Source organism: Stigmatopora argus, chromosome 14 (assembly GCF_051989625.1).
Source record: "Stigmatopora argus isolate UIUO_Sarg chromosome 14, RoL_Sarg_1.0, whole genome shotgun sequence".
Classification (NCBI taxonomy): Eukaryota; Metazoa; Chordata; class Actinopteri; order Syngnathiformes; family Syngnathidae; genus Stigmatopora; species Stigmatopora argus.
Genome location: NC_135400.1, coordinates 5,324,401 through 5,349,792, shown reverse-complemented (window position 1 = coordinate 5,349,792; position 25,392 = coordinate 5,324,401). Strand labels below are relative to the sequence as shown.

The 25,392-nt window shown below is 39.5% G+C and overlaps 1 protein-coding gene across 6 annotated transcripts; it reads right to left on the bottom strand.

Moving 5' to 3' along the window:
• Nucleotides 1-579: 579 nt before the first annotated feature.
• usp7 (ubiquitin specific peptidase 7 (herpes virus-associated)) lies at nucleotides 580-24,584 on the bottom strand. Of its 6 annotated transcripts, none has more exons than XM_077618376.1 (32): nucleotides 24,362-24,584; nucleotides 23,770-24,270; nucleotides 18,721-18,834; nucleotides 18,443-18,641; nucleotides 18,076-18,214; nucleotides 16,797-16,885; nucleotides 15,573-15,681; nucleotides 15,088-15,218; nucleotides 14,585-14,639; nucleotides 14,420-14,500; nucleotides 13,985-14,075; nucleotides 13,637-13,719; nucleotides 12,583-12,692; nucleotides 11,955-12,132; nucleotides 11,461-11,605; nucleotides 11,241-11,371; nucleotides 10,258-10,392; nucleotides 9,934-10,035; nucleotides 9,755-9,860; nucleotides 8,964-9,056; nucleotides 8,796-8,863; nucleotides 7,677-7,777; nucleotides 7,415-7,568; nucleotides 7,208-7,275; nucleotides 6,827-6,935; nucleotides 4,637-4,714; nucleotides 4,464-4,564; nucleotides 4,288-4,387; nucleotides 4,003-4,122; nucleotides 3,346-3,417; nucleotides 3,165-3,255; nucleotides 580-2,321 (listed from the first exon to the last, which is right to left on the bottom strand). In XM_077618376.1, the coding sequence occupies exons 2-32, from the start codon at nucleotides 23,852-23,854 to the stop codon at nucleotides 2,215-2,217; spliced, it is 3,345 nt and encodes a 1,114-aa protein (XP_077474502.1). In that variant the 5' UTR covers nucleotides 23,855-24,270; nucleotides 24,362-24,584; the 3' UTR covers nucleotides 580-2,214. The 6 variants fall into 6 exon arrangements, with proteins under 6 accessions (XP_077474502.1, XP_077474503.1, XP_077474506.1 ...); XM_077618377.1 differs by having other exon boundaries at nucleotides 6,827-6,929; XM_077618380.1 differs by having other exon boundaries at nucleotides 11,976-12,132.
• Nucleotides 24,585-25,392: the final 808 nt, after the last annotated feature.

Sequence of the window (25,392 nt, the reverse complement as noted above, 5' to 3'; positions counted from 1 at the left end):
ATTTGAATGCTTTGTCATGATGTATGTGTTGTACTGATAGATCTGAAAGTACAACTTCAGGAACAGGTTAAGAAAGAGTGAGATCAATTTAATAGGAAATAGGTTTATTACCAGACTGCAGGATGGGGAGAGCTCAAACAGCTGTGAACCGCTCACAGTCTGTTGTCCTTGCAACTCTCTCTGAATGAAGTGGGTCGGTCTTTATATAGGAAAACAGGGTATAGTATAGTTTCTATGACAATGACCAAACTTTGGGCAAAGTCTGATTAATCAGTGGCAAGTCTCCATGACAACAACCAAACTTTGGGCAAAGTCTGATTAATCAGTGGCAAGTCTCCATGACAACGACCAAACTTTGGGCAAAGTCCGATTAATCAGTGTCAAGTCTCCATGACAACGACCAAACTCTGGGCAAGTTTCTTATGACAATGTTTTCTATACTTACAAAAACTGATACAATATGAACAAGCAATTGCCAAGCGACTTTTGTCATTTTATCTTACATGTACCAATGCCAATAGTAGAGCGGTGTTTGGACATTGCTTAACTACTGCTGTGAGCAAGCAGAAAGCAGTCTAGTCTTTTGTAGAAAATTTTATTCAACATACATTTTCCAGCAAAAAGGCAATATACAGGAATAAGTTGTCGTACACTGCTGCTACACTGAGGATTTTCAATTGGGGAGGAAAAAAAACGTGAGTCTGCATGTCTTCTTTGTACTGCACTTTTGAGACGAGACAAAACCGGTGCAGTTAGTTTGGAGAACAGATGCAAATGAAACAAAAAAAAAACTGTAAATGGTACATCAGGAACGCAAAAAACAAAACAAACCTACACACAAGAAATATGAACAACTGGCTCCTTCGGTACCCCAAAACAAAGGCCAAGTCTTGCTCTTAAATTTTACATGTCCATATTTTTAAATATACAATTCTTAAATGTTGTCTTTACACAGCCGAACTATGCACTGAGGAGCGTTCCATCTGTGCTTTAAAAAAAAATTAAGAGGGAATTTAAGTGTTTCTTACAATGCTGGTTTATGCCTTTACACAATCCTCAAACGTGCCAAACTGCTGCTCCCTGCCACACATGCACATTTCGCTTACTGCTTCCAATCACCAGGAGGGAACATTTTCATCAGCACAGATGGGAGAAAATATGAATGAGCTGAAAAACAGGTGCTTTGGTGTTTTCTATGGGAAGAATGACTGAGAAAAGCAAATAAACAAAAGATAACCAGAGGCCGTCCATCACCCAAATAAATGTAAATTACAAAACATTTTCCAGCCCTGAGAGCTCTTTGATGTCAAGTGCCGGTGTGCAAGATGAAATACAGACAAATTTCTTGCTCTCTTGAAACCCCATTTTATTATTTTTCTTTAAACATTTGCAGTGAGTTCTTATTACTATTTAATACAAACTCTGCAGAAAGACACAAGAAGGTCCTGCCAACAAAACTAAGTGAGACAACTGTGCGCAATCGTGGAAATACTGGAGGGCGAGAGCAGAAAAACATAAGCACACTCAGGCTGCGTAAAAATATGAATGGCAACAGTGCTCAACTATTTGGTTGTTGAGAAATGATTTTTTTTCTCTCTGCCAATTAGTCATTGCAAACAAACTTCCACTCAACTCTCCTCACAGCAGCAAGTCTTCGTTTAAGTCAACCCACCCCCAAAAAATATATGAGTGAGGCATAGAAGGGGAAAAAATTAAGTCTAGAACTTTATGTATATTTATAGATATATACATTATAGCATAATGGTTTATTCTGTTACACTTCTCCACGTATTAAAACCCAATTTTTCGCCACTTCCAGGCACGACACAGGCAGTCGACAGTTAAGAGAAGCCAGAGAGAGAGAGAGAGAGAGAGCGAGAGATAGAGAAAGAGAGAGAAATACAATTAAAGCGGTGGATGTGGGGCGGAAGAAAAATAAAAAATAAAAACACCCAGAACCGTAGTCGCAGTTTACGTTGGAGTTGAGGGAGAATCCATCAGTTGCAGAAAGACGTGTTGAAGACAAAAGCCAGTGAGGAACTCGCTTGCGTCTAGGCGGGGAGGCGGAAAGTGATGAGCACCCGCATTTACACGCGCACACTCAAGCGCACACTTCCACACGTGTACGCACGTGAAGTTGGTTACAGTCAGTTATAGTTTGAAGTAGGCAGGGAGGAAGAGAGGGAGGAGGGAAGAAAGGAAGGACGGGCTGCTTTAGTTGTGGATTTTGATTGCTTTCTCCAGGTAGGTGTAGCGACCTCTCTTTGGAGCTTTGTTGAAATGATCCAAGCCAAGCCAGGGGCGAGGGTGCGACATGTTTCCTGCAGCGTGGCGCACAAATTGGACATGTACATGAGAAGAAGAAAAAACCTTCATAAGTCGGATGCTGGCGGAAAAAAAATGATGCGGCTGCTACGACAGGGTTCATCCCTGATAGTGATCAGACAAACTACAGTGGTACCTCGAGATACAAGCCGGGACTGAGCTCGTATGTCGATTTTCTTGTAACTCACATGAACGTTTCCCATAGAAATGAACTAAAAACAAATGAATTCGTTCCAACCCTCTGAAAAAATACCAAAAATATATTGGATTGGAAAAACATTTTTATTTGTTCTAATTTGCCATCTATTAACAAAGTAACAAATAACTAGTGGTTTAATAATACTAAATGTGTTTAATAGTATACTAAAATTAGACGGATTTCGCGGAAGGGAGAGCGAGTGACACGCACGACCACTTGCCAACGAGTAGTAGTTTATACGCCATTCGCACTGACTAACGGGAAAAAAACACTGAAAAAAATGCAACGCTCCGCCCAGTGCTCGTAGAGACATTACACGAGGGAGTTGCGACCAGAGAGACATTACACGAGGTAGTTGCGGGGAAAGAGACAGTGCCCATGATGTTCTTATGAGAAGCCTCTCGCGTCCGCTGTCTGCTCGTATATCAAAATTTGTCTTGTATCTCAAGATAAATATTTGCTCAAAATGTTACTCGTATTTCAAATTGCTCGTATGTCGAGGTACCACTGTACATTTAGAAGAGACAGTAGAAAATTGACCTTACGAAAAATATGTGCTGGTGTTTGGAAAAGAAAAAAATGCCATTGCGCGATTAAAGTGTTACTGTGTGGAAAGTGCACACTTCACATCAGTGCTTACCTGGCTGCGGTTCAAAATCCTTCAGGTTGACCTCGTACTCGTCTTCAGTGATGTACTGATGTCGGCCCATCATCACAATTGCAAATTTGAACTGAGTGGGAACAGAAGTGTTTTGCTCAACAACCGGCAGATTTAAACTTTAAACAAATTTCCTAGACATGATTCTTCATTTTGTTCATACCTTTTCAAATTCTTTCTCTTGGATGTCCAACATGGCCTGGATCCTCCTCACCACTTCTCGAAACGACTCACCCTATTGGGAAGGTGGACATGATTGTGTTGTTTAAGCATTTGCAATTTAGTTTAAAAGGTATGGTTTACAGTTTGTTGGTAGCATGGTGTTTAAATCATTGGCTATAAGAATTATATATACAAAAAAAAAAAAAAAATTAAAAAACATGAACATTTTGAAGCTAGGAGACATTTGATGTGCAAATTACATTTACAAATCAATTTGACTAATTTGTAGATTTAAAAAAAGTGATATTTTTAAGATGCGTGTCATTTTGCTCATAGTTGTACCAGGTGTTTGTGTTAATACTAAAATCAACATAAGGAAAAAGCGAGATCATGTCAAAAACTTCCTTTAGCCTAGGGGTCAGCAAACCAAAATGTTGAAAAAGCCATATTGGATCCAAAAACGTGCAAAAAACTAAAATTATATCATTATCTGAACACATTAACAGATCCCAAAAATAAAAAAATGCTCTCCCAAAAATGCCACTGATACTGCACTATGACATATTTTTTTCCTTGTGTATTCTTTTGTTGGCAAGACTTAGTCTGAAAAATACGGTAACCCTTGGTAACAGCAAGCGTAATAGTTACGGACACAAACCTGTCTGATTTTGAGCAAGAAAGGGGTCCCAAATGTGCCAAAGACCTCCTTGTGGAAATGAGCAACAGGAATTAGCAGTTCGCTGTCCTTATCCAGATCCACCTGGTCCACAGGTATCTCCTGAAAGGTCAAGAATAGCCAGAGTTAGGAGCCATGGAGAGCATTGTTCATACCTAAGATGTCATCTTTTAAAAACATTTCCTCAAAAATAACTGCCAGTTTATACCACAACTTCCATTTGGATGAATCCAGCAAAGCTATCAGAGGCACAAAGCACGTACATACCTCTATTCTGAAGGTGCGACTGGCAGCTGGAGATAAACATTCTAGGAGCTCGTCCTCCTGGTGAACGCCGATGATTTTATAGCTTACTATCTCTAACAGCCTGTAGGGACGAGGGATTAAAGCTCAAGACACAAGAAAACGTCCAAAGCAGACGACCGCTTCTGAAGGAAACCTACCTGAGCTTTTCGGAGCCCTTTTCAGAGAGCTCCACTGCCTTTTTACATTCATCCAACAGGTCGCGAACACAACCGTGTTTGTCAGGGTAGAGGGTGATCTCCTTCAAAGAGCAAAGGGGCACTGTTTACCTCACTTATCTAGTGGCAGGGTCATCATGGCTGTGCATGCCTACCTCCTCTCTGAATTGGCTGTTGAGCCATGTGGATTTAAAACTCCTCCTGTTCTCAAAGTCCGTGATCTTCATTTTCAACTGCGTGCGTAGAGAGGTGAAATAAAATAAATTATGACTACTATACAACAGGTGCTAGGTTGACAGTGGAAACAAAATTGAAAATGAGTACTTAACAGTGCCACAAAACAAATCTTGTGGACTAACATCTCACTTTAGGTTTCCAGTGCATTCAATGGATGCTTTTTAAATATACATGTAATTCTTTTACTCACTACATCAAATGGGGGTTCATCATTGTAAATGGCAGCAATGGGTTACTAAATACTATGAGGAAAAAAAAAAAGATTTTTGTGTTTGTTCCAATGAATTGTACTATTTTGGCATTTAATAATGTTTTGTTAATTAAGAATGTACTCATTCATAAAATAAAAAGTATAAACAAGTAAAACTGCAATAGAAATAGAAACAGTATACAGTAATACCTTGAGATACGAGATTAATGCCTTCCGGGACCGAGCTCGTTATGTACATTTACTCATATCTCAAATCAATTTTTGCCCATTGAAATGTTTTGCCCATAGAAATGAACTAAATACCAAGTAATCGTTCCCACCCTCTGAAAAAAACAAAAAAAAAACAGGATATTACAATGGAAAAACATCCTTGTCGATTCTAGTTCACCACCTACTCACAAAGTAACAAATACCTAGCTAGTGGTTATCTTCAATAAGAAAATGTGACATTACTCAGTACAAACAGACGACGCGGACAAGAGACTTGGACGCGCTCGTAACAAACTTTAAATTTAACCTAAATGAACTTAATTACTATACACACTTAAAAATAAGTTTTGATCTTAAATTACACTAAACTTAAACCTTGTGCAATAACCGAGGCAAAGATGTTAATGTATTCCACTGCGGCTTTCGAGGCGGAACTTCAGACCTGGGTGTTCGTTTCGTTCAGTTAGTTTTCAAAAATTATCGAACCAGCCACGACTCGCTTTAAAGGGTTTTGCTGATCTCTTTTTTAGATGCTTGCTTTGCTTTCAAGTCCATGTAGATTCCGCTGGTGTTTTTGCAGATTATCGACTCGGTCGCGCTATCTCCCGCTAACTGTTTATCTTTTAACCATATTAAACTAAGGCTCTCCATCTTGTTATAAATGTCACTGCGCAGTTTGGATCTGATGGTTAGCCCTTCATTGCACTGTCCTGCGTTTGACCCATTGTTTTCCCCTTAATTTTGCACTGGTTAATGCAAAAAATGCAACCTGCACGGCCGGTGCTCGTAGATATCTTTACGCGAGGGAGATGAGACGAGAAACAGTGCACTGTTATCATAAGCAGCCTCTCACCACCAAGCTATCTCGTATGCTCCTATCTCAAGGCAAATATTTGCTCGGAATGTTCGTATCTCAAATTTCTCATATGTTGGGGCACTCGTTTGTCACGGTATTACTGTAATTGAAACACAATGACATTAAGGTAAGCCCTGAGGGCAGAAGTTTAGTATGAGCAAAATGCTCATGATTGGTTGACTGTTGATTATCTTTTTTGTAGTGTTCACTGATTAAAGAGCATTAACTGCCCCGCAACTCCTAGTTCAAATACCGCATTTTCTCGCGTATAAGCCACGCCCTTAAAATTGCCTTAAAATCGTTGAATTTTACAATTCCTCATGTATAAGCCGACCCCGATTCACAATTTTCACCTCCATGTTCCCGGTTTTAATAGGGAGTACAAATGTGCTACTTTGAAGGGAAAATCTTCTTTAAAAAAATCTCACACGTGGTATTTCTGAGATAATGTATGAATTAAAATCACATATCATAAGGTTAGTAATTCATCCAGTAATGGTTGTTTTCTTACTGCAAAACAGAAAATAACCAAAAAATAGTAAATGTTAATTTGCCGATATCTACTGGTGAGAAAGAGTATACCAACGCTGGAAGTCTTGTGTGCATATAAGTTGTACCCTTGATTCAGTCATCTTTTTTTTGAAGTTACAGATACTGTTTTTATGCGAGAAAATACGGTAGACCAAATGCTTTGATCAACGACACTGAAACTTTAAACACAGCTTTTAGTCTGGTCTGACATCAGTCATGGCCTAAAGACCAATTTCCAACTAAAGTGGACGCGGACTAAAAAAAAGATGGGCGAGTTCAATTTAAGTGCCTTGCTGTCACCTGCTGATAGTAGAGTTTCTTGGGCTGCCGAGGCTTAAAGAATTGCAGCAGTTCCCGCAGCGTTCCCTCATAATTGTGTCTGAGAGGATTCCCTGGACCGTCCCTGTACCTGGCCACCACACCACCAGGCAGGGGGGAGGATAAGAAAAGAGGGCGGGGACAAAGGAAGAAGCGGCACGGGGTGGGAGGAGACCCAAATGGAGAAAGGGAGGAAATTGGGCAGTAGAGAGAAAAGGTGGGAGGAAGAGGGGAGACAACAACATAAGGTGGGGGGGGACAGGTTATGCAACATTTCTATGGCATGTCAAAGTCAACCGTGTTAATGGCAGCACATGCAAGCCTCTGTGATGTGTGTGTGCACGCCTTAGACGAGCCTCCTACCCCTGTGACTTAAAGAACTGCAGCAGCATGGGATCTGTGTTCAACCTTTGGGCTACCGTCTTCGCCACCTTACAGAAAAAAAACGCAAATACTTGTAAATCCAGCAGCTAGAACTTCTCTGCAAATCTTACTTCTGCATTAACAATTGATTTCAAGTTACACAAAATATATTGGCTGTTTTCCCCCTTCTCATCAGCATTGTTTTACCTGAAAATAGTTCATGCGATTGGAGAGTGTGACCACAAAGCCCGGGTCGTTCTGGATGGTCTTGTCACAGAAAATGACATCTACTCGATAATAGAGGTCCCGGAAATATTCCTTGGCCGTTGGCAGCTCACTGTTGTCGTTGTCAGGGTCGTCCCTGCATGATTGAAGAAAAAACAGATACATCAAGAGATGAAAAGGTGAGGCTCTGACTTTCTTTGAAAGCCTACAAAGAAATTATAAAGAAGAAACCAATGCTGCTTACTTCTGGAAGACAATGATGTCCCCGTCCATGAGTTCATCCAGGGCCTTGTCAAGAGAGACATCATAGTCCTGAATCCGCTCCGTTAGATTGGGCTTTACTTCCTGTAACAACAAGAAATTGTAGGACAAGTTGTGTTATCGAACTGCAAGTCTAATTGGTCGCTTTTGGTGCTGCGCGGTAAATTAAAAAAAAATCATGACAATATGGGCCATTTTAATATGATATCCGTATGCCATGGCATTGTTTAATTTGTATTATATATTTATTAACAACCATTATAGCTTCTCTTCCACTATTTTTGAAAACACAAAACTAACTTGTGCCTCATGTAAATTGGATGTTGTGCTGCAATATCCACTGTACACAGGAGCACCACTAACACATTTTTTCATGTCCAAAGATATCTTATCAACTAATACTTCTTTTGACATTTAAGACTGCTGTTTATTAAGGTACCGTATTATCTATAGTATCGGGCGCACCATAAAGACGTAGATTCTCTCAAAAGACGACAGTGGGCCTTATACATGGATCAATATTGTTTAAACAAGGTATGACATTTCCTTTTGCCCAGTTCTATCTAGTGGATGCATGACGTAAGGCATTTTCGTTTTATGAAAAAAACGAAAACGGACACAAAAGCAATAGCTTTACCTATGCAATCGATTGCGAATTGATTGCCATGCTGAAGGTGAATCATTTGTCGGAGATTGTAACTTGGATGATTCACAATGCACTTGTTACCGAATTCATCCGGTTCACAGTTGAATCAAAATGGCAGAAACTGTAGCAATGGTGTGTATTTCGAGGCATTTGAATTGGAAATTTGGTACCTTTCCCAAATGGTTGCTTCAAAAAAAAAAATTGACAAGTTTTTGGGGATTTCCCAAGTTTAGGGAGGTTGTCAAGAGTCCCGGAGGTTGCGTTACTTGTCCGGGTAAACTCCGGAAATTCCGGAGAAGTTGGCAGCTCTTGGCAGTGATATTGTTTAAGCAAAATATAATGCCATATCATGAAGCACTAGTTACTTTGTTGAGATAAGCATGGTGTTAAAAAATAGTGCCAAGGGAGAAAAACAGTACACTGGGTCAACAAGGGAGTGCTACAGAAATAGATCACCTCATAGAGGATAAGGCTAGTTTCCTGCTGAAAGCCTGCTCGCTCACACATGACTGGTAGCAGGTCTCCTGGAAACAGAAAAGGGGAGATAAAAAACAAAACAAACATACTTTAATAAATAGCAGTACATAAAACATTCAGCAGTTTCAAGATGAAATTGGTACTCACGTATTTTGCAGGATATAGGCGTGTAGATATGTCCACAATAATTTAAGCTTCTTGTTTTGGGATCATACATCTTCAAGAAAAGCATGACATCACCTGGAAAAGAGATTTATAGATTGTAAAATGGTGGTATAGGTATTGTAAGAAGAAGTAACGCTGCAAATCCTGTTTCTTGAGCGAAGTGAACTGTAATGTTGCAGCACCATCAACCATGGTGCCCTTTGGGCTGGTGTGAATACAAACAGATGTTGTGACACTTAGATCGCTTCCAATCAGTGCGGTTGTGCGAAAGCTATGTTTTGGACCAAAGCTGATATCACACTTACTTGCATGTAACAGGCATTCAGTATAGGAACAGTTTTTTTGCAGGAAGTCAGTTAACACAATGAGGAGATGGAATGTCTTGTAGCTATTTAGGCAGATTCCGAAGTAAAATTGAAGTTGCAACAATGCCCCCTGATGCGCCAAGTCCCACCAAAGTCTGAACCATATTAATACAAGTACGAGGGTTGCAAGTTTGAGCACTGTGATTGTTTACTCCCATGTTTTACAATGTTACCTGGCAATGTGAAAGGGAACCACACCCAAAAAATTCTGACAATATGTATTTTGGTGCGGACCAAAGAAAGTGTGAATATACAGCTTTTCTTTCAGTGCTGCAGTGGAAATAGACCAAAGCTACAGCTCATATTTAGAGCAACTCTGGTTCATTTATTGGCATCAATAACAGCAAATGATGAAGGTAGATGGAGAGAGAGACTGGAGTATTTTAAGGGCTTTATTTCATTACTTACGGTCTTTGTCAAACTTCGGTAACGTGGCCCCACTGGCTGCCAGTTCAGCATCCACAGTCTCCAGAAATATAGTCCATGGATTCTCATTGTCACTCAAGGCAATCATCTAAAAGAAAACACCACGTAAATAACAGAGCAGAATAAATAGTAAAGATAGACAAATCTTTCCAGTTACTGACCGACTTGTTGCAGTCAGCCTCGTAGTCGAGCATAGCGGGCCGCTTAGTTCCGTTGCTTCGGGCTTGCATGGGCCACAACCTCATCTGCTCTTGTGGAAAACCCTGCAAGCACATTGGCAAAATTTTACATCGAAATTGGAAAAACATAATGGTGACCACACAGCAGGTGTCATGTATAAAAATTGGACTGTTGACTAAACAGGGGCATCTTTGTGCAGCTTTCTACTGCCTTGAGCCTTCCTTTAGAGTGCGCACTCTGCTATTTCCTCGTTATTTTTGTGAATTTTTATACGCGTAATAATTTGACCGCAGAGTATTTCTCACCATGGTCTGGGAGAGGTTTTGAACAAACTCTTGCAAGGTGGAACTCTTCAGGACTTTGAAGACTGTGTACTTCACCTTCTCCTCATCATACATGTCATTGCCCTGATGGCCACAGAACTGGTCCTCTGTCACCATCTGTGCACAGGGAGGAAACCAAAGGATATAAACAAGTGGAAGGTAAAAAATAAAATTAAAAAAATCAGTATGATGACATTAATCGATGAATGGGCTATTTTCCAGGCTATAAACATTAAACCTGCTGTCTTTCACAACAGATGACAAAAATAGTTGGAGAAAAACTTCTATTTTCAAAAGGTTTGTCAAATACATTGACTGTTGAAGGTTTCTAAAACTAAGTAAAGATACCAGTTTGTATGAGTAGAAAAAAAAATGACTGGGCAAAAAGATGGATTTAAAGTTATTCGTGTTTCATTGAGGTGTTAAATTAAAGGCTATATATTCGAACCAACACTAGGTGCAGTCACTTGTAAACAAATTCTGCAACATGGCTGTTTGCTGCTCACTGTCCCAACAGAAATATAATTGAGAATAACTTGAATATTTGCACGTTTTTGGTTGCAAAAAGATGTGTAAATAAAATAAAAATCTGTATGTACTGCTTAAAATGAGGCGTTCATAAGCCCTGACTCCATGCAAGAGATCTTTCTGAGTTTGTTTCACATGACCGAATCCTGCCTAACAAGTACTTGGTCATTCAAAACCAAAACAACCATTTAAATGTGTATTTTGTCTGCACAAATATTTGGATGGTTGACCAGTTGTAAAGATTATTTCTGTGAGTAGTTGTCTAATTGACTTACATGTTATATGTAGAAAAAATCTACTTTGTAACTGTATCATTGTTTCCCCAAATAAAAGTATACACAACGGAAAAATTGATCTTTAAAAACAACTGGTGATAGATTTGCTAGTATATACACCTTCATATTTATACGAAAGGCAACAGTCTCTACATTTCTGACCTGAACTTGCATGTAGAGGTGAGCTTCTTGACGCTCCTTTCTCTTCTGGGCCTCGACCCTCTTCTCCTCCTGTAGACGCTCCACCAGCTGCTGAGGTATGTCCACATCGGTCATGGGCAGGAGCACCTCACCTGAGCAAACATGCATTAGCTGAGCATGTGACATCCTCTTCCAATGGGAATGGGAAATGGCTGCACTCCTTAAATCCCGTACTACGTACTGAGCTTGGACTCCCGTATGTACACCAACATATACGCATTGGTGCAGTGGCGAACAGAGAGATCATCGTCGTGGCCACCATAGTTGTGCTCTATGGCCTCCTCTTTGGTGCAGCGTGATACCACGTCATCATCGAACTTGCACCACTGCACCAGAGTAGAGAGACAAGACCGTGTAGGAGGGGAGAAAGGAGGATCACAGAGCACTTAAGACAACCGTTTATGTGAAGTGACTCAACTAGAAGCTTTCAAACAAAAGATTCATAATGTGGCTGATGCTCTGTTGGTGCTATTTTGCTAGTGACTAAGCTAAGTGACTAAGAGAAATGTCAAGCCAAGTTGCTATAATGGCTTTAAAGCAACCATCAATAATTGGGAGGTATATTTCGTGGCAAAACTCAGACATTGTCACAATTTTTGGTGCCTAATTACACACTGACAGATGCATTAGCCACAATGCATATCCACATAATTTAAAGAAGAAAAAGGTTCTCACTATTGGTTCCTTGACACTCACTTTGCCGTCTCCTTTGGGGTTAAGATAGACGACATAGTGACCGCCATGGTTGTCCCCACTGTGCACGAGAACGGCATGTAGGATATAGTTGGCCGGGTCCTTTGTGTCGGGCTTTTGAAGAAACTCATCCAGAGGTAGTTGATCAGGAAACTCAAACCTATGTATAATAATAAATAAATAAATACAAATATTAAAAAAAGCATAATTATGATTGCATCACAGACAGATGAAGAATTAAAAGTATCAAACAGAGTTCCACTTATTGCAAATTCAACTGCGACTGAGAAGCCTCAGCACCGTGAAGCAGTGATGGGGCGCTATGATAGTTGAACAGGTGAAATATGCTTAATCCAGAGACCCTGCTCTGATACTTTGTAGTACTGCAAAAAATGTCAAGAAAGGTGGTGAGGTTATTTTTTTTAGATATATTAGATCAGCGATTCAAGGGTGTCAGACCAATCTACTGTAGATCAGCGATTCAAGGGTGTCAGACCAATCTACCGTTTGAGGGTTCCTTTGATTTGTCACAACACGCACAATGATTACATCAAGCAAGAAGAAAACACTGAAATTGTGTGAGGTGAAAAAGGTATCCTAACTGTCACACCTGTCATTAATCTTGATGTTTTGGTCAGTCTGTGGGTCATACATGAACCTCATCAGCTGCAGGTGAAGGATTGGTGGGAAAGTGAGAAACTTCACTCCTTTCTCAGCTTCCTGTAGGCCAAACAAGTAAACATTACATCCTAAATTTTGACTTTAATGATAACATGATTTTTTTTAAGATAGAGCAGTGATTCTCAACCATGGTGGTACAGCAAGGTGCCCTGTTTAAAATCATGCATTGTTGGGAAAATATACAATTTTACTCAGCTTGTTGCAAAATTATACTTACTACAAATTAGGCCTGGGTGATGACAAAAGTTGATGATACAAAAAAAAGTCAGTTAGATAACTAATTAACTAATATTTTTTGTTTCTAATTTTGAACTTCAAACTTCTGTGAAGATTAATTAGTTTAGTAACTACATTAACTTACTTTAAAAAGAGAATATAAAATATGATTTTAAAAAGTTCATTTCAAGTATGTTGTGAAATAAAGATAAGACAATTGTCTCCTTACACTATGAAAAGAAATGAATAATAAAACATGCAGAAATCTTGACAGGCGTCTATTTTTATAAATTTGCCTTCAAACCAAAGGTTGCTGAGCAATATGAAATAAATAAAATACTAATTAGCTTTTGCTTTCATGCTCTGAGTTAGCCACTCTATAGCTAACCATGCTAAAAAATAGCTTTTTGTTCCTTACGATATTTGTCGACTGAACGTTGGTCCGGAATTAGTATTTACGTCGCATCAGCACCCTTGTTCTTTGTGGTGAAATTGCAATTTATTGAATTTTATAGAAAGTTTTTATCATTATTGTTGACAAAAATTATTTGACTATAATTAGCATTATCGTTTTATCGCCCAGGTCTAATACAAATACATGTGAATATAAGGTCAAAACCTGTGTACATGGAATTTTTGTAATTAAAAATATATCCCTGGGATTAGTAAATGTATGGAAACAATGGGCTAGAATACGACATGGGTGAATTTTTAATAAGAGAAAAAAAACCTTCTTGGGATTAATGATTGTATTCCTGTTACCATACCTGCAGGCCATGTTCTCCCGCATCATATTTGTTGTCTCCATCCAACTGTTCGGTTGCAACATAATCTTTAAATGACTCAAAAACTGTGAAAGGAAAGCAGAATTTTAGATTTCAAAAAAGGGAACACATTTAGAGAATGTGAATTTTACCACAAAAATGGACCCCACCCCACGCCAACTACATTTATACACATTTACAGTGTTACTGACCTACACAGCAGCAAATTAATATTTGTTTTAATTAATCAATTAGTAATAAGGAATAGTGATACAGGAGAAAAAGTCATTGATTAAACAAAGAGAACCTTCAAAAGTAAAAGATCTAAAAGCTTGCTACGCTCATACTCACTGTTTTTCTTTCCTTTTATGCTAAGTTGAATGTCATAGTAATCCTCTATCCGCTCTGATCTGTAGTCCACATGCTTGCACTGGATGTATGACTGAAAAGCAACAGAAACGCACAAAAACCAGAACACCGAAGATGCCCAACTCAATAGAGATTTGAGATTTTTCACTTCTTTCATAAAACAAATAATTTCTGTATTTCTAAAAAGTATTGCCTCATGTCAACGAGGCCTCACAAAAAAGAGATATTACAATAACTACTGCGGTACTCGCATGTAGACCTGAATAGCTCTCAAGAGACATTTCAAACTTTTTCCACCATGCACTGTGACGCTGTCCTCATTAAAAAATAAATTGGAAACATGGTATGGTTTTTAGCAAAATTAAAAACTTAAAATATCAGATCATATATTGCCATCTATGTAGAGAGAAAACATACCACCATCTTTCCCCTGAAGAGTCTCGGGATCGTTCCTTCAACGCAGGTGCCTTTCATTTTGTTCTCTACATTGTCAAGAAGCTGAAATAAACAAATCGCAAAATTTGTTTGACTAGAAGAAACTCAGATGGACCATTGTTAACATTGTCATTTATGAGAACTCACCACCCTGCAGAGTTCTTGAACATCATGTTGCATGAAACTATCTAGAGTTTCCCAACTGCAAAACAAAAAAACAGTTGCCTTTATTAGTATGTCAAGTAAGACCCAATCAAAGTTGAATGTCAGGTTTATCACCTATTTGCTGGATTAAAAGACCCGATAAAGAGACATCTGTTAATTTAGCTCATGAGGAGAATGTGAGACTGACCAAACCCATTCTCTGCCCAACCTCTCCGCACTCGTTCTTTTATCAACTTCGAGAGGCTTTTATTGCGAAAGCTCCTGATGCACCATGGGAGCTGCAACTTCAGCAAAACTTTGCAAAAATCATTTGCTTTTTGAGCATGTCTGAGGTGTATGTGACTGTTGCTTTTGTTTATATTCGTACATGCAGGGAGTGTTTTACGCAACACCCTGTTTGTGACGAGAATGTCTGAGGGAAACATAGACTTTATTTAGCAAATGCATGATGAACGCGCTTACAATAATTCTAACATTTATCTCACCCGAAAGACTTGGTGAGCTTCTTGGTACCAACAGGCTTGTCGCTGTGTTGTAGCTCATAGAAAACCCTTTGCAGTGCCAGAGGAACACTCTTAGATGAGTCGTCTCCCTCTGTTGGCATCATGTACACCGCCTGGAATCAATAGAATGAAAATTTAGAACAACTAATTATTTTGTCTTGATTCTAATGGGCCAGTGGTTCTTTTTCATCTGATGACTGCATACAGAACACTAAGGATGGAAAGGGCCCCTAGAATTTCTTTAACCTTCATACACCATACCACAAACCAGACTCTGGAGATGACTGTATTAGCCCCTCTATAGTCAACCACTTTTTGTTTTAAGGGCAGAGGGCTCCTGGTGCCCATTACAGATTACTTGGGTTGAAAGGCAGACTCCACATTGAATTCGTCCCCAGTCAGTTTCAGGAAACATACAAAGAAATGCATGCTACAACTAAGTGGAAAATAAGCAACAAACATCTTACCCGACGTAGTTGGTTAGTGAAGAAGAGTGTCTGGAGTAGGCTGTTCATGTAGCAGGTTGCTCCTTGGTTCTTAAGTCCAACATAACCGGTGTGTTTCTTTGAGTCCCAACTGGTCACATGTAAAGCATATATTACTATCCTATCTACATGTAGCACCGTTTCATTAGCCTAAAGCCAGTTGAAAGTAGAACTGGGCGATAAAACAATACCGATAATTATCGTGAAATATTTTTTGTCAACAATGATTATATTAAAAATGTTCGATAAAAATTTGATAATTTTAAACTACAATTACACCATCCGACCACCACAGAGAACGGGTGCGCTGTTACTAGATGAGCACTAGTTCCAAACCAACACAGGAGAAGAGGATGACGAGGAAACGTGTTTTTAGCATGTTAGCGCGAGAGGCTAACATGTAACATGAACGCAAAAGGACAATAACGCGGCCAATATAAGGGGTTATAAAATACAGGACAACATCGAGCCGACCCACTAAAAGATCCAAGTGAATTCTCTCTGGCGTTTTTTTCTTCTTAAATCCCCCGTACGTGTCCAAAGAGCAGCCTTAATGAAAATGTCCTTAACCCACTGTCCTCATTTGAGGACAGCCTGTAATATTTTTCTTACTTGATATCAAGATGTTTTCCCATTTTATGTAAATGTTCTGAAAATTGCAACAATCTAAAACTTGTTATCTTGGGTTCAAATGGGTTAAGTTCTTCCAAATTTATTTTATATTTTTGTAAAGGGCCATATGTGAGGTAAATGTACTCTTTTTCTGAGGTTGAAAATAGTCTGCTTGCCAATGGTGATGATGTCTTCAGCGGATTATTTTATTTATTTATTTCATGTTGCAGTAACTTTTGGTTTGAAGGCAAATTTATAAATATAAAGATGCCTGTGAAAATGTCTGCAGGTTTTATTCTTTATTTTTCAGTGTAAGGGAGTTGTTTTATCTTTATCACACAAGAGAACAACAAAAATACTTTTTAAAATCAATATCAAATCAAAATCATATTTCATATACTTTTTTCTTATAAAGTTACTCTCATATTTGAATGAGGAGGAAAGTAATTTATTTACTTATTCACAGAAGTCTGAAGTTTCAAATTTGAAACAAAAAAGATATGATAGTTAGTGAAAATTATCGATAGACTGATTTTTTTTTATCGTGATAACAATTTTTGTCATATCGCCCAGCTCTAGTTGAAAGGTACTTACGCCACGCCATGTGGGGCATCTGCCTGGACGTTAACTTCAAATGTGACTTTGTCATCATCGATGAAGCCCCTTTCTGGGTCAGTGACATCCTGAAAAACATTGTCAGTCACAAATTTAGATAGTTATATCATAAAGGGCACCATCAGTCTAAAAGACTGAATTGTGTTTAAAAAAAAATCAAGTATCAAATAAATGTACAAGGGGTACCTCTAATTAACCCTCTACACACGAAAATTCAGGTTTTCAAATTCTTCAATAGGAAAATTTTGTCAAAGGATACACGACAAATTCCAGTTAAAATGCAAATTCTCAAAAATTCCAACATCCCCTGAAATGTAAACATACTTGTAGCATACTTTATTTTGGAATAGTGTTTGGAACTGTATGGGACTCCATGAACCACGTGACCAACCGGCGCCGAGATCAGAGTGTCGCAACTCTATTTCTACATGGCTGTGGCTGTCTCCCAACACCCACTGGCCACCGGTGATCTCCCAACAAATTGCTGACCTCCTATTGGCTTGGAGGAAGCTGTGTCTACATCTTTTTGTATGCCTTTGACCGGAGTTCGTCACAGAGTTCTAACATGGTTTGTGAGTTTTTGAGTGTGCTTAATACAACTTTATTCTTTTGTTTTTCACCATAGGTCCCAAAAAGGTTATTCCCATTGCAAAGTAAAAAGAAGAAACAGGCTCTACTGTCAAAGGTCATGAGTTGTACGATTGCTTAGTTTGATGTGTGGCTTGCGTATCTGAGAAAAATTCTGGAAAGTCGTCAAAGGCAATCGTACATTTATTGATATCTTACATAATTTTAAGATGTGTTAACGTGTGTTTATGTATGTTTTCTCAGCTGCCAAACATTTGCCTCCTCCTCCCCTCACCCGCCTCCAACTTCTCTTCGCTACACACTCGCCCCTTCACCTCAACGGAAAATGTCTTTGTAATATTTTGTAATTCCTTAATAATTAATTCTCATCTTTTTTGTCTTTCTCACATATTTCATACAAAACTGATATTTAAAGGGTTTAGGGAGTAGTATTGGGATCCTTGATCCGATTCGGTTATTTACATGTAAAACGCGACTAATTACGAAGTATTTAAGTTACAAAACCACTTCAGGAACAAATTATTTTCATAAGTAAAGATACCACTGTAATTAATGTGAGTGTGCATGGTTGTCTGTCTCCTTGTGCCCTGCGATCGGCTAGCCACCGATTCGAAAAACTAATAAATAATAAGGATAAAGCGGTTCAGAATATGAGATCAGATGTACTTACACTCCAGGACATGAAGTTGGAAAAGCCCCAGTCATTTTCTTTGTGGAAGAAGACGTGACCAATCCGGCGACTAAACGACTTCTCATCATCTTTGTAGTTAATTATCTTTAGCATAGCCTGTGCATGGCACGACCATGACCTGAAAACAAACCAGATTTAAATTTTAATTTCCTTTGTATGCTAAAAGACCTTTTCCACTGCCACTTTATCATCTTGCATTACTTTGAAAGATGTGCCTATCGTGTAAAGAACTTCACGACCAGTACGTGAAATGGGTTGATAGATTTTTCCACATAAGAGATTCTATTACGCATATGTTACAAAGTACGATACTGATGAAAGTCAATTTCAAAAGAATAAAACCCACGTGGAGTCTGATTCGGCATTGCATTGCAGGAAGAAGCCCACACTCTTCTGGTGTGGTCGATCGGCGTAGAAGCGCGGCATCACCATGATCTTCCATGGGAGGTTGCGGACAAAGCAGGACGGGCCAAGAACTGACTCGCTGAGACGGCTGAAGCGCTCCACCACAAACCTAAATGTAGCTTCTGACCGCCAGCTGGTGTCTGGGATTAATTAGATGCAAAATGTCAAAAGAGCTGAGATTAATAAAGTAAAAAAAAAAAGGTTTGCGTCAATGCACACCCTCCTCACCGTCCTCCATATCCTCCTCTGTGTTGTTGTGCCCGTCTGCCATGGCCAGGTTGCCGTTGATGACTGGGTTGGCTGGAATTCTTGGAGGGTCGTCAGTGTCTCCAGCTGCAAAGACAGACAGACGATGCCTTAAGTCTGTATAATATGTGGACTGCGAGAACAAAACAGTAGTCAAATATTGTATAAGCGGCAAAATAAAAACGTTGTGATGTATATATTGCCTCCATAACTTAGACGGCTTATTTCTCTACCATTTGTGATCCAGAAACATAACAGTCGTTCTTTGGCAGGGTTTCCTTTAAAGGTCATGTGAAAGTGCTGATTTACAGACAGTGACTAAAGCAATATTGACTCACTCAAAAGGGATGTCGAGTGATAACACTCCTAAAAGCTCTCCAAAAACAAATGGAGGGGCAGACACGCACCGTCCAAAATGTACAGGCAATTAGGACAACAATGCTCCATAAAACTAATACAATGCTCCGGAACGATGCACAGAAATTGCAGATAAAGCAGACAGGTAACAAAATGATGGACTCAGCATTATGCAACAAAATGGGCACTTATTTTATAGTGCTTTCAGGTGACTTTTTAGTTCATTTTGGAACTCCTACCTGTTCAAGGAAAATATGAGCATGTAAAGTTGTCAGAAACAGGACACCACCTACAATAGAAGTTACTGCCGTGACAACAGGAACATTTTCAACTTTATATTAATACGATACTATTTTTGATAATACATAGATTAAAAAAATCAATTGGAGCAAGTTCAGTATTTTTCACCTAATTACATTTAGGTTAAATAAGTACAGACTTGACTGTAGTTGTGATTTGGTAAGACAATGGAAACGTGGACTTGCTGGACAACATTGTTCTGATCAGCACGGCATGCAAAAGTATATTTTAATTACTTAACTAAATAGTGACAGCAAATAATTTTGGGCCCTATGTTGATCTCCTTTTGTAACAGTATTATATGTCTGAGAATCCAAATGGCAGATTGTAACATTAGAAATTTCTGAAAGGTCGAGTATAGCAGAACATGTATATTTCCAAACACCATAAAAAAGTGTTAGTTTCCCTGTGACGCTACGTAACATAACGTAAACTTTAACTTAAACGAACTTCGCTTACTATACACTTAAAAAAATGGATGTAACCTTGTGCTATAACCGAGGCAAAGGTGTTAATGTATTCCACCGCGGCTTTCGAGTCGGAACTGGCTGCTTCCCCGTGCCTCCCAAACGAGTGCATCCCCAGTTCGTTTTTTAAAGTTAATGAACCAGCCATGAATCGCGTTGAAGGTTTCGGCTGGCATCGAAGTATGCCCTTTCTCAGCTGCTTGCTTTACTTTCAAGTCCTCGTATCTCAAATTTCTCGTATGTTAGGACATTCGTATGTCAAGGCATTACTGTATATGAGGTATATAGAGAATATATCATTGGCCACGAGGGGTCAGTGTCTACCATAGATAAGGTGGTTCCTACTAGTGAAAAGGAGGAGCAAATCTAAGGTAGTGAAAAACTTGCATTGCCATGTTCGCCATTTGAGCGCATTCGCTATGTCAAGAAGGACGAGGCTAACATTAAGAAGACGTCTCTCATCGCTTTTAGTAAGAAAGCATCTAGGGTTGCAATGTCTCACAATTGGACTATCATCTATATGGAAGCTGCTTTAGCCATGTATATAACCGGGGGCTGAAAGAACAGAAGTATAATCATTTTACTTAATATTAAATATTATTTCCTAATAATTAAATAATAGTATACAGAAAAGTCCAAATAAGATAAAATAGGGACCACAAAAACACTGTCCATAGATCACGTTCATTTTGGAATCTATCTACTGCGATAAACGGGGTATTACTGTAGTCCACAGTTACTCAAGTCAACCAGAGGCTCAAATCAAAAAAGTAACTAAAGGGTGACTTGAAAAGGGTTGTCTACAAGAGATTCTCACAATCTAATGGTTTTTGACCAATTTTCAAAGAACATATTTAATTAACAATAACCTATGATTGACAATTATAAGTAGGAATTTTAATGGAAGTATTTTTTTTTACATATGGCGGCAATCTCATTTTTCCTTTTATGGTTTCCTTCAGATGGCCATTATGACTGCAAATTCCAAACCCATAAAAAGCGATTACATTTATACATATACGTACAGTGGTACCTCCACTTAGGAATGCCTCCAAATACGAAATGTTGTGGTTACAAAACATTTCAATAAATAAATGACCTTTCCAATATAGGAAAACAAGATTCAAGTTGCAAAATCCCACAAAACATAAAGGCATTTCCTGTATCTGTTACTTTATTTTTAAATTGCCCTGCTTCACACTGCTGACCGACTATTGGAGACTCACAACCACCACCACAACAAAAACAACGCTCTTTTGACCATCGTTTGTCATAAAGGTTGGTGCGAATGAAATGAATGAGCGAGCCCTGTTATCCATCGAGGAAAAACAGAAAATAAAGAGGTGTGCGGTTGACCGATATTGCAAGGCAGTACAGGCCTACTAGCCTAGCTACACTATTGAAACAAGGAACCATTAAAAGCAACAACTCCTTACCATGGCCTCTCTGTACTGAACGACGAGATGGAAAGACTGTTACTGCTTTGGATTTCTATTTAATGGCAAGTTGTTTTGAATTCATCATTTGAAGTTGTTTAGATGTGTTTATGTTCATGTGCTAACATTAGCTTCCTCCGCTTACTGCACTGTACTCTTGCATGAAACGTCACGTGCCAACGTTTTTTGCATGGTTGTTATTCATTTTAATACAGAAATAAATCGTTTTTCATTTTTCTGTTTCTCACATCTTTCATACAAAAATGGGGCTTGTTAGTTTTAAATGGTTTAGCTGGTATTTTTTGGAGGACCGTGGAACAAATTACAGAATTGAATATTAAGTATTGCTCTACTTACGAAAAAATTTAAGTTATGAAAAAAAGTTCTGGAAGCAATTAATCTGGTAATTAGAGGTACAACTGTATATTATATTATGTTGTTTCATACTCATTTGCAATTAGACCTTGAGTTGGTCAGGGCAGCATCATACCGAGTGTGGCCTGACTGCAACTAAGCATTTTGGTAGTATTGCAGTGTTTGTTAAAATACAAGTAAAATGAGACTAAAATCATTATTCTATCATATGTTAAATATTAACTCGATCCAAGCACAGTAACAAAAAACCTACAATACATATATACACATGCATACACTTATATCCCTTTCTTTTCTATTAGGCACTGATGATATAAAAAAAAATCAGATGATCTAAAATTCCCATAATTCAATTCAATTTAGAATAATGTGGTTTAAATGACCAACGAGCAGGAACAACATTTGTTTATAATAATACAATTAATGGGATGGCAACATCAGTCCTGAATACACCAAAATGACAAAAAGTGGTTTGGGACCACCTGTTTTAAACAATCATTAAAATAAACTAACATTTTAAAAGTAGAAAGTCTAAGGATTATGCTGCAAATTGAATTGACTATCGGAACGAGTTGATGAAGCAAGCTTGGCAGTCCGTTAAACCAGTAAATCAAATCTATTGAGATATAAATGACGCAGTGATGCTGAGAACTGGCAGTGTTGTAATCGTTCCAAAAGGAACTTTGAGAAGAAAAACACATTTTAAATAGTCTATCCGCTGACGTACAGCAGGACCTGCGTTAATGGTCCTAGCAGATGTGCCCAGACTACAGAGGGGACTAACAAAAACAGAGATGATTAAAAATGGCGAGCTCCATGCTGTTTGTCTGCCATACAATGAAGCAGCAAATCCCCGCGCTGCCCAAGTGGGCCAGGCCTGACTGCGGCGGCAACACCATTACTAACAAACATTTACCAGGCACATATTAATAGAACATGTAATGGCGTTTAAAGTGGTTTAATCATGATTCACTACCCCAATCGCACTCTCCTCTCATATTATACCATTGACAATTTAGCAAACTGGGACTGACGCATCTGCGTTAGCCACTTAGCTCTTTAGCAATCACTTAGCCACCGTCCAGTCTAACATGCAGGCCGTCATTAGCCACTATGAGTTGCGGTGGCAAGCACCAGCTAACAGATTGTGATAAATGATGATGTCAAATATAGAATGGAACTACCGAATATATGAAAAAAGAAGGCACGGGGCGCTAAATTTAAGATTCAAACCGGGTCGTTGCCGAGAAAAAGCTTGCAAAACACAGGCCACCATTTTAGAACGCCACACACCCCCTCCGTCAGCGTTAGCACACGAAGCTAACCAGTACAAATACGAAGGCAAGTGGGCCTTTAAGTGTTTAGCTTCAAATTAGCTTCCTTGTTAGAAATATTCATGTGTTTACCAGTTTAACACATCAGGCCTTAATCGCAAATCGACAACAATGTACATGAGCAACGTTGTATTTATATTCGGCTTTCCGCGTATGAAGGCCTCAAACGGAATTTTCTATCTCACGTCACTACACAACGATGCTAACACACCATCAACGGGAGTCTGCCATAACATGACTTGGTCGAAACGCTTTATGAGACACTTTGATCGCGAAAAATAGATCGCTGGACTCTTCAGCCGACATATCGAGTGCCAGAAGCCGTCAAAATATACCCACCAGTTACCCCGCTTATAGACTTCTCCACGTCAATTTCCCCGCACTAACAAGCTCACTGTTTACAAACACTATATGCATGTCTGATCGGACAGGCCACGATAAATTAGGCAACACGGGCAGGGAATTAAATGAAACGTATTGTTCTAGCGATATTTTTTGAACGGTTGCGGCTTTGTGCTGTCTTTGGAGCATGTTTCGGGCATGACGGGGACGCAAGCGCACGCAAACGAGCAAGCATATAAAGCAAAATGAGGTCAGCTCCATACAAGTATGCTGCGACGCACGCACATTCAGCACAAACGCAGCCGGCTTAGCTGCAGGCCCTCATGTTTACTGTAAAGTTCAACTCAACACAAGTTCATACGAAACTCGGCGAAATCGCTTGTATTTTTGCTCCCAAGTGTAACCACTAACCTTCCATTTCCATATCCTCTGGTTCGCTGAGCTGCTGCTCGCCGGCTTTCTGCTGCTGCTGCGTGTGGTGATGATGGTGGTTCATGTTGGCAGCTTTTGTCGTGGCGATGCGGAGCTCCTTGCTCTCTCTGCTGCCGTCGACGTCGTCCGAGGCCGGTTCAGATGCGAGCCGGGTTCTGGACTGTTGCTGAGGCGTGGTATGATGCGGAGGTGGAGTGGACTTGTCGAGCCTCGGCGGCCGGGCCTGCTCGACTGCGACCTCGGCCTTGTCCGCTGTCAGCGGCGGGGAGTGAGGAGGGGAGGCCGGCGGGGGTGCGGGTAGAGAAACGCGGACGTATTTGCTCGCTATTCGCCCAATTTCGGCGCCTTTGGTGGGTGCGAGTAGCTGGCTGGCGTCGGTTGGGAGAGTGGCTCGGGGCTCCGTGGAGGGAGGCCCGCTGAAAGCAGCTAAATTATTCCGGCTTTCCACCGGGCAGTGTGGAGCAAATACACGACCCGCACCTGGTGGAACAAACAGCCGCTTTTCAGCTACCTGACACAAGGCAGCCAATAAATGGCAACTATGCAACAATGAGACGTAATGTAGACACACATTTAACAACTTTGCCTGCGATATCCCCAGTCCGTGTGCTCCGCCGTGTGTCCCTCGTCTGGGGAAGAGCGGAGGAGAAAGCTATCCATTCAAACAAGGTTGCCAATCGGAATAGCGCTGACGATAATTTGCAAGTTGGCGGAGACGAGTGACCGCGGCCCCGATGCAAACAAATCCACTCGTAAGTGTCCCTAATGACAAAATTCGGCAAGCCGTCGCATTCCCGTCAAAGAAGCTCCGTTCCCCAAGAGGAATGTGCCCGATCATGCAAGCGTTGTGACTTGAGCGGCGTTGGCCCTCGTCAAGCTCCTGCCGTCCGTTTTGTGCGAGGCTCAGTGTGTCGAGTCAAAATGGCGGCCGCGCTCTTCTATGAAATGTCACATCCGCATGGAGATCCAAACATTAGCCCGGTCCGGCCAGGTTCACTTCCACACCGAAACATGTTCAATATACTCATAATCACACAGTCAATTACAAACGTACATTCATTTGAAAGGAGGGTCATTTGACTTGTATATATTACGGGAAATACAAATACATTTTAATTGACACGCACGTAAAATCTGTTTAACACTGGCTTCGTCATATTCGTCATTTTACCCGACTTACCTGATTCATTACGTATACCGGTTTCACAATTAAACACTTATTAGCTAATTAGTCATGCGATTCCCCTCCATCATTCCACGACCACTATAAAATATTTTGCATTCTAAATTTATGCTAGGTTAACTATATCAAAAATAGACTTGAAATTCGATGGAAAATATGCATGATATTTACATCGAATTTATTCACTAAATATTTGTTATTGCCGTTTTATTAATACATGTAATTTTTCAAAAAACAAAAATGATTTCATGTTACCTTTTCTATATTTCATCTGTGTAACGTTCGGTAAATATTTATGTTTTCTTAATTTAATTGAGAAGTTTCTTATTTATAACGCAGACTACATCTCTATTGTTGCATATTGTTTGGTAGAGTTTTTATTTATTGCAGAGAATAAATTATATATTTTCACATTTTCC